A 14472-nucleotide genomic window follows, 5' to 3' on the forward strand; every position below is an offset into this window, starting at 1 on the left:
CTGTCCTTGTCAGTTGTGGGCAGAGTTCAAATAATCAAAAATGGTCAGAATACAAGAGATGGTCAAGATGAGAGAAACTTCCAAGTAGACCTACCAAGCTCTTGTGCACCCAACAATTTGGCCATTTTTCTCCAATTTTATGCCTCTAAATAAATAAATAAAAATTAGGACACTATCAGTTTCACAAATCTGTCTTAATTAAGAAGAGAAGAAACACCCTCAGACGCATGGCATAAAATCACAACTGCAAGAATAGAAATACTACCAAAAAAAAAGTCAGGTCTTTCCTGAATCCCTCTTGCTTATTGCCTTCATATGGCTTGGTCTATTTTCACTGCAGTTGTCAGGACAAGTGTTTGTGCTAAATATCTGTGGGTGTTGAGGCAGGGGTGCTGCTCAGTCAGGAGGGGAAGGAGGTCAGGGATTCGCACACAGGAGCATCCTTCTCTCCTGCAGAAAGGAGCTGCCATTCCTCTTGGGTAGAACCAGAAGCACCACACACAGCTGGAGCACAGGGGGAGAGATAAATTTAGGAAGATAAAAGCACACGGGGAGTTTAGTTACCTCAGTGTTTATTACAGCAGACTGAAGATAAAGGTCAACCCCCTGTCCTGGAGCCCTCAGTGCTTCGAGGCAGAGAAAATGTTACAAATTGCTCAGACAGCTCTAACTATGCAAGTAATCCATGGAGCCTGCCAAGGAACACATGTGTTTCAGGCATAAATCGTCCAATCTATTCCTTTCTGAATTAACATCTGTCATCATGACACCATTCAAAATGACTGAAGACTGGATCATATTAACAACCACACATATTGGATAAATATTTACTGTTCAGACTTCCCCCCACTCCTTTAAATAAAAAATGCAGATAGCAAAATTCCTGGAGCAGTAAAAAGGGGAGTCTCTTTTCAGTCACGGACAGAAAGCATGTGATTTTATTTACAAAATCAAATCAGTGTTTCCCCCTTCCTCTGTGAGTCTTCATACCCCACACCGGTGAACTTACAGCATCCTGTGGTGTTGCAATGCTCTCCAAAGAGCTCTTCTGGGGAATTCTGTTATGCTGGAGTTTGCTCACCTCAGAGACTCCACAAAGCCATCTCCCTCTGGATGCAGAAACAGATCTGGCTAATTGTGCCCCAAGAAGAGAAAAATTTGCTGTGACCCTTGAAGACAACTGGATAAAGCAAATAATTTACTCCCATGACAAGCTGTCAGGTGTATTACTGGCTTGCTACCCTGCTCCCCCTAGTCAACAAATGGGTCATGGAGAGTGAGGACAGAGGGTCCCAGAGTCGCAGAACAGGAGGGTGGGAAGGCAACACGAGAGTGCAGCCCTGTCCTTTGTACTCCCAGCACACAGAATTTTCCCAGAAACTGGATTAAGTCTGTATTACAGAAAAAATATGTCAGCAGTCAGTGCTCCCCTCTGTGAGTATATAATCTGACAATTGTAAGGCTAGATTTCTAGGAAATTATGTGTGTTAAGACTGATTTTATCTAGTTGAGCTTCTAGCCACCACATTTTGCTATTTCTTCTCAGTATGGCTTGAGAGGCTGAGAGAAATCCTGCTGAAATCTTTCTGGATATTCTGCATAGCAGGGAGCAGTGCTCCTTCATCAGCAACTTCTCCTTCCAGTCCTTTACTCTCACACTGTTTGAGTGGAACTTGACCAAGATACCCAGTCTTGATTTCAAGACATCAAGAGCAAATTAATCAAGCCTGTAGGGCAGATGTAGCAAATATACTGATATAAATGTGCTGCCTTTTTTGGTCGTTTGCCTAGCTTCAGATACACTTCTTCCTACAAAATTAAAAAGTCTTGTGAGAAAAGATGTTCCCTCTAGGTACCGAGAGAGACTACAAGTAAATCCCCCCAAAATCTCATGCATAAGCTAAATAAATTGAGCTCCGTAACTAAATAAATTGAACTCAAATCTCTCAGACTAAGGGAGGCTTTGCAGACTTCAAATGATTCCTGTAGTCCTTTACTGAAGTGTTAAGACAGAGCATCTTTATTCTACTAGCAGTTGCACGAATAGCCGACACCCTCTGGGTGACGTCTCTGTGTCACTGCTGGCGATGTCCTGGCACCTTTCCCATGTGCTGGATTGGCTGTATGGAGGAACATCTGCTGCACATGTGGGCCATGCAACACCCTCAGCAGGCAAGGGCTGCACTGGTGGCAGAACTACCGTGGCTGGGTGGGACAGACACACACCTTGCTGCTGGAGAGGCCGGGTGGAGGCGAGGCCATGCGAGCAGTGGGAAAGTTGGGGGATATCCGAGAGCAGAGTGGTGTGAAAGGGAGCATGACAATCACAGGCAATCAGGCCATTTCATTAGTCTGCTGTTTATGGAATTGTGTGTGTTTCATTAACATCACCATCAGATTTACTATCTTTACATTGGCTCAGCTATTCCAACCAAGGCAGGCAACCTGAGTTTACAGGCACTGTGACCTTGAAATGCACCTATCGGGATTTGCATAATACTGGTGTCTGAATATTGCCAGAGCCTGCCAAGCAGAGTGAGCGCAACATGAGCACCCTCCTGGTGCTTTTTCAAGACAGCTGCACTAGCCTTTCAGCTGGCCCTCACACTGACTTTTTGAGATGTGGAAAAACTGCAACTCTAAATTGGCCATCTTTATTGACTTTGGTTGAGAAGGAAGGAGTGATCAAATATCTAGGTGAGAGCAGCAGCTGTCAGTTGTATGGCAGCAGGCATCAGAAGAGATTAGATGGTGACAATATTAGGAAGAAATGGTCTCAGGATAAAGCAGGATGGGTAGGCAATCCCAAAAAGGATGTCTGGGGCAATGATACAGTCTTTCTGGGGGTAAATCCTGTTCAGGTCTCTTCATTTAAGAATGATGTACAGGAATAGAAACTAAAGAAATAAAAACCTGACTGGAGCTCTCTGGTTTTCACGTTACAGCTGGGATTACTGAGCCAGAAATTAAGATGATGCTGTCTTGGCAGATATGTAATAAAGGTTCTTTAAGGACTGCTGATGCCTTGCACAGCTAAATACTTATCCATTAATAAAAGTATAGGGCAAGAATGACTGGTGTTAGGTAACAGCAAGCAAAGCAAGGGACAAAAAAAAAAAAAAAAAAAAAAAGGAAAAAACTCATGCATAGTGTAGAAAAGACTAAAAGGGAAGACAAACCAACAATTTCTATTTTAATTTTAAAGAGAAACTGTCTAAAAATTGAGCAATGAATGATGTCATTCCTACAAGTATAGACACTTTTCAAACTTTTGACACCTGGATTGTTTTTCATCCAGGAAATTGTATGGTTATGACTATTATTTAATTTCTTCATCTGCCCCATGAACTTAGGTGAATGGTTACAAACTTGTAGATACTAATGGCTACCCAATCCAGGTGGACAAGTTTTATTGTCCAGGACAGGACACATCAGCTGGCAACATTGAATGCTATGAAGGCACATTGCAAAGGCACCAGTGCAACCTCTGCCACCACGATGCTTGACAGTGCACTTACAGGCAGGCACAGCGTGCATGCCTGGGTAGGAGCAGCGCTCAGCTATGTAGTGACCTGCCTAATCTCATCACGCTCTTGCATGCAGGTATGTATGAAGGGCAAGCTCCAGCCTGCATTTCCATTCCAACAACCTTCCTTTGGGAATCTGGCCAGGAAGTCTCCCCCAAGGCCCATGCTGCAAACTGGGTCATTTGCCTACTGAGGTTCTTGTATGGGCCTCACCACAGTGCTGCCTGAAAGCTTGTTAAAAATCACAAAATACACAAATAAAATTTTCTCCCTGTCTTATTCAACAGGGACAACATTTTATATAGGATATCTACATATTTTCCAGCCTCTCTTCTAACCATGACTGGAAAAAACTGGCTTACCTTCTCTCATAGGGTGCCAGTGTTCATACTTCTCCTTAAATCTTCTGGAAATTGCTCTGATCTCCTAGGCCAGTCACAGAGAAGGATTTTTTTTCATATGCAAGTCTTCCATGGTTCCCTTGGGCCATTCCCACCAATGCACTGCAATGGTGAAACAGCTCCTGACCATGGCAGCACAACCCCCCAGGCAGTATGGACTAGGCTTCTACAGAGCCAGAGAGATCAAAACCTAAAACAACCCAAACAATGATGTCAAAACAATCATACCAGAAAGACAAGCTAACTTCCAGCTACTCTCTGGCAAAGGAATATGGAATAATCTCCACAGAATGCGTCACAGACACTCTTCCACCTCATCTTCTCAGTCAAAGATTTGGTAGGAGCAAGAAAAGTCTACCTCATGTTTTCACTTTCTTACAAAGCATTTTCTGTGCTTCAGCATTTAGTCATGGTTCAGTCACCTTCACTGAGGCACCGAGCAATCTGGATGATGAGGTTGTGTATTCCCTGCTATAATGCCTCCGAGAATTCCCCCACACTCTGTGAGTAGAAATGGTTTTTAAACCATGTTCTAGGAACACAGAACAACCATCACTGAAAAGGCTCTCTTGCCTCTTCCTCACTGCAAGCCTCATCACGTCCCTAAAGCAGGCTGCCTGCCTTACCAGCCAAGCCTTCCTAAATTATACTTCTGAAGGGATAAGTTATAAATAGCTATTTAGGTGAAAACTCAAATTTGTGAAAGAAATTAAACAACTCTTAAGCTGACTTCTCAATTCAAAAGCTTTTCTTGTTTATGATGGAGCAGCTTCTGCTCCCTTTCAGCTGAGTCCAAGGAGAGCAGGAGGACACAAGGCAATGCCCACCCAGGCACATCTCTAAGCAGATGGGCTGAAGCTGTGTTTCAGCACAGGATGAGGCACCACAAATCTGTAATTAAGCTTTGCATTCACAATGCATTAAGAAAACCGGTAGTGGATTTACATCTCCACCAAACTAGAATGCTGTCCCAAGAATCATCCCGCACGTCTTTCTCACACAATCCATGAAAAACTGAAAAGACCCACTGTACACAAGACATTTAAAGAAACAAGCCCCCTTGGAGGAGAAAAGGGAAAGAAAATATTTGCAATTCAAAAGAAAACTCTGTAGTGAATCTGCCAGTAGCAGTGGCCACTCCATTTGTCATCAAAGGCATGGGACAGCATTGGAAAAAGCAGATTCTCCCTCCCTAGTGAAGACCCAGAGAAACCACTTGCACAAGTTCCAGACAAGCTGAAAATACACACATATGAACGAAGCTTTCCTTGGGATGGGACATCAACAACAGATTCACAGCCTCGCTACTCTCCTGAAGATTACAGGAGGAGCATGATGGCTCTTCAGATTTGTTTCAGGATATAAACCAGCCCGCAGGTAAGACTATTTCATAATCTGAGGAATCCAGAGTGACATTCACAGGCTGCCCTAGCAAACATGCAGCATGACAAGGCCATTAACTAATGGAAGAAGAGGAGCTCTAAAGAAAAGCTCAGCAGACAGCACAAGTGCTGGCAGCAGTCTGGCCTTGGCTCCAGCACAGCAACACTCACTGATTGTGCCAGGAAGATATCATAACACACATTTTACCACAGCTAGGAGTATACTAGTTGTTGGGTTAGTACAATAGTGTAGTTCCCCAACAGAAAGTTAAATAAAACTTTCCCCAGCCCCCCATCCACAAGGTCTCTGCGAGAAGCAGTCCCATGCTGTGACACAGGAGCAGGGATTATTGTCATGCCCACAGCTGGAGGATGATGGCTGTTGGGCACCACTGCTGTGTGCCAGTTGTCAGAGACATGTCCCTGCAAGGGACAGACAACCCAGCCTGGCCTCGCTCACAGGCAGGTGCTCACTTGCTCCTATGACTTTCACTATCAAAGACAACTTCTAGGTGCAGTAGGCACTTTCTGCACAAGTGACTCCTCCTGGCAAAGGCTGCAGAGATTTCCACTGGAATCATCCACAGGCTCATTACCACATGAGCAGGAAGCTTGTAAGCTGCCAATTTCTAGTGGCACCTTTGCCCTCACTTGGCTGCTTTATCACCATGTGCCAGATGTCCAGGGATGTGAGCCCTAGCAAGCAAGAGAGCTCCCTCTAATTCACTAATGACACCCAAGAAACCGCCCTGGAACCGGCCTCAGTACCAGGCTGAGATGACTGCTTTGCATATCTGGAGCTTGTTTCAGGAAGCATCTACTCTCCATGCAACAGAGAAACTTTCAGCTCTTGACCATTATTTTAAGAAGCAACATATGACCAAGCCTCTATCCCTCTGCAATTCCTCTGGTACTTTGTGTATTTAGAAAGAGTTTCTGTCACTGAAAGACCCAGGCAGATGCAGGAGGGTACAAGCACTGGGAAGCAGTGGGGTGGATCACAACATATATAGATTATGTCTATTGGCAAAAATAACAGTCCAGGAGAAAGTTTAATTGTTCTGGGTGACTGTCCATGAGTAATCCCCCTCTGGGGATGCACTGGCAGCAGTTGTTTCATCAGCAAAGGGGTGCCTGGAAGTGTCACAGGCTCTTGCAGCAATGATTCCAAGTCAGCACTGCCAGACCAGTCACCACAGACGCATGAACAGCTCACATCTGTGACCCTTCTGCAACAGCCATGAGTTCATGGAACTGCAGGCTCTGGGACTCCAACCCATTTCCTTTCCACTTGTACACTGACTTATGAGGCCAGCATGGTGCAATACTCCCCTCTGCTAACCATGTCACCTTTCTCCATCTCATACTCCTTCTAGCTGCAACCAGTGCTATGATTTTCTCCTTCAGTTTATCCTAATGTTTGTCAAATTACTGAAATCAGGTTACCAGCATTTTAGTCGCTCAGATTCACTCATCCTTCCACTTCTGAAAGGCAGGTCTACATTCTCTAGTGATACACTATACCCTATCTTCCTACAAGACTTCAATCTGGAGTGCCAGCTCAGCCAGAACTCTGTGATGAAGACTACCTTTGTTTTGCTGCTGACAGTGAACACTTAGCCAAATCTGTCCTTCTTCTAGGTTAATGTTTTGTCTCAAGTTTTTACTTGCTTCCAGATATTTCTGGTTTAATGTGAAATAAAAAACAGTTGAGCTTTTACATTTCCTTAGGTCCAAATTCCACTGCTCCTGCTTCTGGATACAGTGTCTCCCAGGGCACTAAGGCATCACACAGATAACGAGGGAGGCTGTTGCATCAGACTATATGCAACACATAAAATCTCCTACCCCTACTGTTCTGCTAATGCTTCTGCATCACACTGGTTCTTTTTCCTTATAACGTCTCCTGAAAATCCTCCTCTCTACATAGCACTTACCCCTTTCTCAGTATGCAAGTGCTGCCAAAAGACTAACACACCACAGAGCAAATCCCTCTCAGCTGCAGGGAGAATAAGCTTACCTGACCAATGACCCAGCAATAAATAGCCACTCTCCTTTCATTTACTCTTTCTCCAATAAACTCCCTTTGATTTCACTTACTCAAGAGAGGACTAAGCAAGGATCCCAGTACCTGGCCTGGAATCTCTGGTCCAGCAGGTCCAAGCTGCTCCAGGTGCCTGAAGGAATTCAGAAGGTCTCATTACCCACCTGTGACTGTACCATGGACACGTGCAGTTGCCATCAACAGTCACAGACAAAGGAAACATCAGAGGGCAGAGATCAGCCCATTTTTTTGAGGAATGTGCTGACTTCCACAGGAGTTGTGTTCTTTAGCAGAATGCTTCAATTTTCATTTTCTCCATCCTGAAGCCAGACTCCTGACTATAACCACTGGTTTGCAGTGTGTCTGCACGAGGTCGTGAAGAGGGACGTGTCAGATAAGGAATAAGCAACAGCAGCATACAGAGCTCTTGGGTCATGCAAGTGACTCTATATAAATGCAGGAAAGGAAGAAACTCCCCTTTCTCTGGAAAATCAGCTGAGAGAGAAACAAACGCTTGACACACAGAGAGCACTGGGCAGGCATTTGTCATTTTGAACTTACCACACACTGATGAAAATACTAACACTCACTACCAGAACAAACAGACGCCTACGTGCTATTCCCGTAGCACTGCTAGTCCTCCATTGGGTCATTCCTAAGAGACATTTCTGCATTGGTTTCCTCTAGAAAAAGCAGCTGTGTGAGCCACCTGCTTGCAGCTAAAGCCAGTGACAGCAAGATCTCAGCCTCAAGTACAGAGAAATCAGATGAAAGCACAAGAGAGCACAAGACAGATGTTTTCCAGCCACCTGGGCTGCATCCTAAAGCACTCGATGAACTGGCTCAGCAGTCTCGAGAACTAGCATTGATTCCCTTTTGGGGTGTTAAAACCCAAAAAAAAGGTAGGGAGTCAAAGGATTGAAAAATGGACAGAAGTAGTGTCTAGACTTAACAAGGAAAAAAGGGAAGAGAGTTGATTATGATTTCAATTCCTAGAATAGCAGGAATAATTATTTGTAAGCACCTGAAAAAAAAATAACAGACTGAGTAGCAAGACAGGTAGGTTTGTCAAGAGTGAACTAATACTAATAAATACAGACAAAAAATTATGATAGGGCAGAAGCAAGACATGAACTGGAATTCAGTAAAACTTCTGAAAGATCACTTTCACAAACATGCCAAAAGCATTATTGGTGATACAACTGTGATACAAGTTCAGAAATGGCCAAAAACCTGTCCAGGAGACTCAGTGGGCTCACTCTAGGAATGGAAGGATGTTAATACTTTGGGGTCTGCCTAGGAACCAACATTGTTTAGTGTTTCCATTATCAACGTGGATGATGAAGTAAAAAGTATGTTTATTAAATTGCAGAGGACATGAATCTGGAAAGAATGGCACGTGTGCTGGGAAGTCTGCCAAAGGAACTTGGCAAACTGGAGGAGTGTTCTGGAAGAAAGGATCGGTAGGGACAAGTGCACAGTGCAGCCCTTTGGCACGAGGAGCCAACGGCACAAGCACAGGGTGTGGAGCAGGGAAGTGGCTGCTCTCCAATTCTTCCTGAAACCTGGAGTCTCCAGGAACCCAATACCCACCTTCAGTTCCATGCCATTGTGGAAAAGGCCACTGAAACAGTGGATGTATAAAGAATGAGAACTGTGAGGTAAATGAATTATCTATTTGCTCCTCTTTTTTGCTGTAGTCTGTACATTTTTGGGCACTGCTCTTTAAGAAAAAGATGAATAAACTACAAACATTCAAAAGAGCAACAGGAATTAAGAGATCTGGTAAACACCACCTAAAAGAACTGAAAAAATGTCAGTGTTTATTCTGAAGAACTGAAGGATAAGGAGCCAATCACACACTGAAGTAATGCACAAAGCTGAAGATCTTTCTGCTCTCTGCCAATCTGGGCACTGAAGCACGCAGTTAAGAGAACTGCAACCACTCTCCCCAGTTGCAGGTTTTAACAGACTATTTGCTGCATCTTTCCAAGAGCAGGGGATACCGCACAAGAATCTACTGATGTTGAATTGACTGCAAGCATCAGGGAAATATTAAATTTGTTTTGAAGTAAACCAACCCATCGTTTGAGCTTCAAGCTAAACTCTAGGAGTCCCTGCAACTGCATTTGGGTTGCAGGGCACTGACACTACCAGGGCTTTCCCTTTCCCTGAATGAGGAACAAGAGCCTGACATAAAGCAAAGAAAATTACTTTTGACTCAATTATTCATGTTACGAAAGCCCATTTGTGCTTGCCCAGAGGTTGACAGGTAACTTCATCTGTCTAGTAGCCAGAAAATAATTGCAAGTTGGTGCCAGTGTTAGACAAGAGCAAAGTATGCGCCCTTAAGGCCCTCTGTGTAACAGCTGTATACAATGATATTTCCAGACTGTTTTGGTATGTATGTGGAGCTGCCAACCTCCTCTCTCTGTCTCTAAACACACAGTATAATATGCCATCCCCTGAATGCTAATCCATTTGTCTTCTTATTTGCTGAAAAGTCATTAAGCAACATTTGAAAACAGATATACATACATACATACATACATACATATATATATATATATATATATAAGATTTGTAAAACAAGGTTATTTATTTGGGATTTCCTGACAGACAAACCGTTCACTGAACGAGAACTCATTGATCACAACGTGATTCTGTTCTGGGTAGGTGAATTAAAGACAGCAACCCTGACTATTAACAGGTCCATGGTGCCTCAGAAGGGCACTCATGCAAATGATGGGGTAAAATTTTTACACGGGGAAGCCAGCATATCCACCATTTCAGTGTTTTAAAATGAGACTTGATACTGTTGTTCTGGATGATACTTCAACCAAACACAAATCATGAATCTTGGTAACTGAGCAAAATATAATGGCCTGTGCTAATCAGGAGGTCACAGTAACTCTAAATGTAGCCTTTTCAACAAGTTGTGCTGCTGCTGTCTCCTCCTCCCCTCCTGTGACATCACATCCTTGTCCCCAAAATCCTATTTCTTCCCTTTCCCATTTCTCTCTTCCTTCCTCTGCTCTTAAATCCTAGGAGTACATAAAATCCATGCAAAAGCTGGTCCTTTTAAATATTCTTTAAGATAACTAAAAATTAATTTAATTGTTCGCAGTGCACACTAACAATCTTGAATAGCAAGCCTCATCTGTGATGCAACACAGATTACAGAGAGACGTCTTTGTAAAACATATTTAATTAAAGCTGAAGTCTGTGTAGGTAAAGAAAGTCTTCACTTAAATGCAGCAGGACACAGAGTGGGACTCTCCTCAGACCAAAATGTGGCAGATACGATGGTGATACAATGTCTGCCCATCGTTACTAATTAAGTGACTTTCACAGTGTCATCTGACAGCCTTCTTACCACTTTCTCCTTGTAAACAATGTATTTCAGCCACTTGAAATCCTGCCATTTGAATCCTGCCAGAACAAACAGGGAATCCTTCTCATACTGCTCCATTTTCTGGATTGCACCTTCAGGATATGTGATCCGGAGTGTTGTCTTGCCACCCACATCTTTTTCAAAGCCCTTCACCGGAGCCGAGTTCAGCCTGCAGGGCAACCAGAGAAAAGACAGTGTCAAGGATTCCCACTTGCACTCAGATTCCCACTTACACTCCTGTGTGTTGATGACACAGCAATCACTGCTGGGCAAGAGCTCCCTGCAGCAGCTGCTCCAGTAGCAAATCTTAATTCTTGCAGTTCTTCATCACAAGCACTTAGGGAGGGTTGTACCAAGCGACGACAGCTTAATTAGAAGTTACATAAATTCTATCATTGAATATAATGCAAACCATTGCTGCGTGTCAACTCCAGGGATCTAAATAGGGTTGGAGGCTTTGGAAAAGGAAAGTGAAAAATATTGTCCTTGCAAATTTAGAGTAACAAACTAAGCATTAATATTTTAACGGCCCATTGCTCCTTTGATGTGTTAGTTGGGTTCTGCAAAGCTGTGCAGAAAGAGATGATGAAGCTCCTCATCAGTTTAAACAAACTGAAATGAGTCTCATTTTCCAGCCCCAGCCCAGAGCTTACACCACTCACCTGCAGTGAGGCTGCACAGGGAAATAAGCCACTTATAATTCTCAAAAAAATCCCATAGGATCAATCTGCACCTCTTTAATTCCCCAATCTGGCCCATTATGAGGGTGAGCTGCCTTTCAACGCCAGCACAAAGGAAGAGGTTGGGCTGGGACAAGGCTCAGCACCACTCCAGTCTCATGGGCTCCAAGGAGTTTCTGCTGTGGAAGTGCATCCCGCTCTGAAAACACTCAAGCAGTCACACAGCTTTGCTCTTAGAGACACGATTTCTAATGAGATGCTACATATTTAGCTGTGCTTTTGTTAAAACATTTCTCAGGAACAAAGTTTTTTGCCTTGAAAAAGCAAACTGCTTTGGCATGAACAGCCATGATGACTTTCATGACATTAGTTTTCAGAATTTCTATTCAAGACTAAAACTCAAAGCTGAGGAAATTGCATGTAACTTGGAATACAAATCTTGCAGACATCAAACAGCAACCTCTGATGGCACAGGATTGCCTGCTTGAATTATTGCAGCATTCTTGACTTGGTGTTGTTCAATATACTGCAAAGTGCTTTTGGACCGCAAATTTTGCCATGCACAAATGTTGGATTTGTCTTTTATAGCCTGGGTGAGCATTTTATATTGAAAAACTATTAGTAGAATAAAAATTTCTATACAATCTGAAATTATATTCAAAATCTAGAGAAATGCATTTTAGCAAAAATACTTATTTTATCATCAGGAATAAAATATTAAAGGCAAATCAAGAATCAGCACCACCACAATTAATACAGCAGATGAAGTATTTTCCCATGGTTTATAAACCCTTTGTAGCCTGACTTTGAGGAACCAGACCTGAGTACAATGCTCCCAGACAGCCTGATCCCTTGCTTTTTCCTCTGTTGCTGATGGCACATTCACACACCACTCACTGCTTCTGTGGGCAGTATTAAAACTTGAAGATATTGTGTCTCTTGGGGCAGATGACCTTATACAAAGCATAAGCATGTGGCTCTAAAGGTAACAGAATACTACCAATACTATCAATATTCTAAAAAGAAAGCAAGTTTTACATATTTTCATCTGTTTTCTTTAGGATGAGGAAGTGTCTGCAGTTGTTTCAAATGTCATTGTGCAGCTCTTTGGCAGGTTTTTCCCATCCCCAACTTCTGGGTTCACTGTTTTGCTGCTTACTTTGTTTACACTCTCAAAACGTGGGAGTCCTACCTTGTATCTAGACAGGAAATAAATCAAACCATTTCCCCAAGTGCTATGAACTCAGGTCTCCAGCAAAGGGCCAAAGTGTGGCTGCTGATGGAGCCACGGTGACAGAGCCAGCACCACCAGGGACCAGGGACAGTGCCCCGAGGGCAGTGCCAGCAATGGGGAGGGAAAGTTCAGGCAGCCACAGCACCCAAAGGTGCAGGCTCCACAGCCCAAACCCCTTCCCAGGCTCCCCAGCTTATAAACATGGCTGAATCTTGGAAAACCTCAGTTAGGATGCCAGGCCTCCTTGTACTGCCCATGGACAGGCACTTTTCTGCACAAGAAGTTCCAGAGTGTTTTTCTGTCTATGTTTGCTCATTACATGGGGAGACACTAACTCCTAACCTTGGCACCACAAAGATCCTTTCAGATACCACTCAAGTATCACCATCAGGTGAATCCCTATCTGGTTCTAATCAGGAATTTTTGATACACATTTATTTTTGCCCAGTCTGCAATCTATTCTAAGGAGGCATTTCAGAGAACTCACTGACTGCTGCAAGAAGTCCTGCCAGGTAAATAGTGTGACAGCTGGGAATAACATCTGCACTGAAATCTGATAATGTCTAGTTAAAGAAAAACAGTAACTCACTCCAAGCTCTTTTAGAACTGATAAAGCTGAATTGGACTATCTTCACTGCAAAGAACAAAATTTCTTGCTGCAATTAGCAATCCTCACATGGTAATACATGAGGCATCAAAGAACTCCACACAGTGTTGGATCACTCCTTTGTCCACAAATGTACCATATTTTTAAATTTAAAATTCATTCCCTAGGTCCCAAATATCATCCTTCAAAAGAGTTCTGCAGTGTATGAAAAAGGATGTTATAATACACGGGACTTCCCCAGCTTCCACAGGAATAAAGCAAGCAGTTGGATACATATCCAAGCACCTGGCTTCATTTAACCTTTACAGTTGACTTCTCTCTCCTTTATCCATCCCACCAACAGCACAGGTGCTTAGCTGCCCTCTTATCCTCCCAGCTTGCAAACTGACATAGATTTACTGGTGTGGAGAAAAAAAGTTGAAATTTTCATTTAGAAATTAAATAGTGGCCTTCCTGACGTAAATCTTAGTGGGTGGCTTAGACCAGATGGATTGAAACTGTTCTTTTGCTACTTTTTGAATAACCTGAGCCCAAGGAAAGGCTATAAACTACATTTTACTTCAGCTGGAATAACTACAAATCACCCGACTATGACAAGAAATAAGAGCTCTTTGTTATCAACTGATAGTGGGATGAACTAGGAGAAGGGCTGAAAAAATTTTGACCTGTTCTGAACAGCCATCCCTGTGTCCAGCATACTGATGGAGAAGCAGGGAACCATTCACAGGAACCAAAGACTGAAATGGATCTTCTTGGTCTTTTTGTCCAGAGTTAGAGAATAGTTATTTCTCTCTGTATGTCCTATTCTTTCCTTACACATGGGAGAGAATAGAGACTGTGCTAAATAATACCTGCCTTAAATTCTTTTATTAATCCCTTTCTTTCTTCTACCTTTAGCAAAGAATTCACTATCTGCCACAATGTCTTAAAGTTGATAAAAGTTGAGAAAGATTATATCAGATACATTTATTTTAATACAAAATCAGTTATCTTACTAAGAAAGAAAAAAACAGCTTAGATTATGTTAAACTAGTTTTATAAACTTACATTGCAGTTTATCTCACTATTAATATTTAGCATAATAATATTTTGTTACTCAAAACCTGACGGAAAACTGTTTTTTTGGGTTTTTTTTTTTTTTCAGGCAGACTAATGGGTCTGTAGCTCTCTAGAGCACATTCTCCCTCACTCCTACATGCACTC

The 14472-nt window shown here is 42.8% G+C and overlaps 1 protein-coding gene across 13 annotated transcripts in view; it reads right to left on the bottom strand.

Annotated features, from left to right (window-relative positions):
* ST3GAL3 (ST3 beta-galactoside alpha-2,3-sialyltransferase 3) overlaps positions 1–14472 on the bottom strand; it is a 180324-nt gene that overhangs the window by 35488 nt on the left and 130364 nt on the right. For all 13 annotated transcript variants that reach the window (XR_012057133.1, XM_030278917.3, XM_072932793.1 and 10 more), the window contains one exon: positions 10731–10917. Coding sequence is in view for 12 of the 13 variants with exons in the window: in XM_030278917.3 (XP_030134777.1) it covers positions 10731–10917 (187 nt within the window). In the remaining variant the exon portion in view is untranslated. The remainder of the gene's footprint in view (positions 1–10730; positions 10918–14472) is intronic.

This window comes from Taeniopygia guttata, chromosome 8, assembly GCF_048771995.1.
Source record: "Taeniopygia guttata chromosome 8, bTaeGut7.mat, whole genome shotgun sequence".
In the NCBI taxonomy this organism is placed as follows: domain Eukaryota; kingdom Metazoa; phylum Chordata; class Aves; order Passeriformes; family Estrildidae; genus Taeniopygia; species Taeniopygia guttata.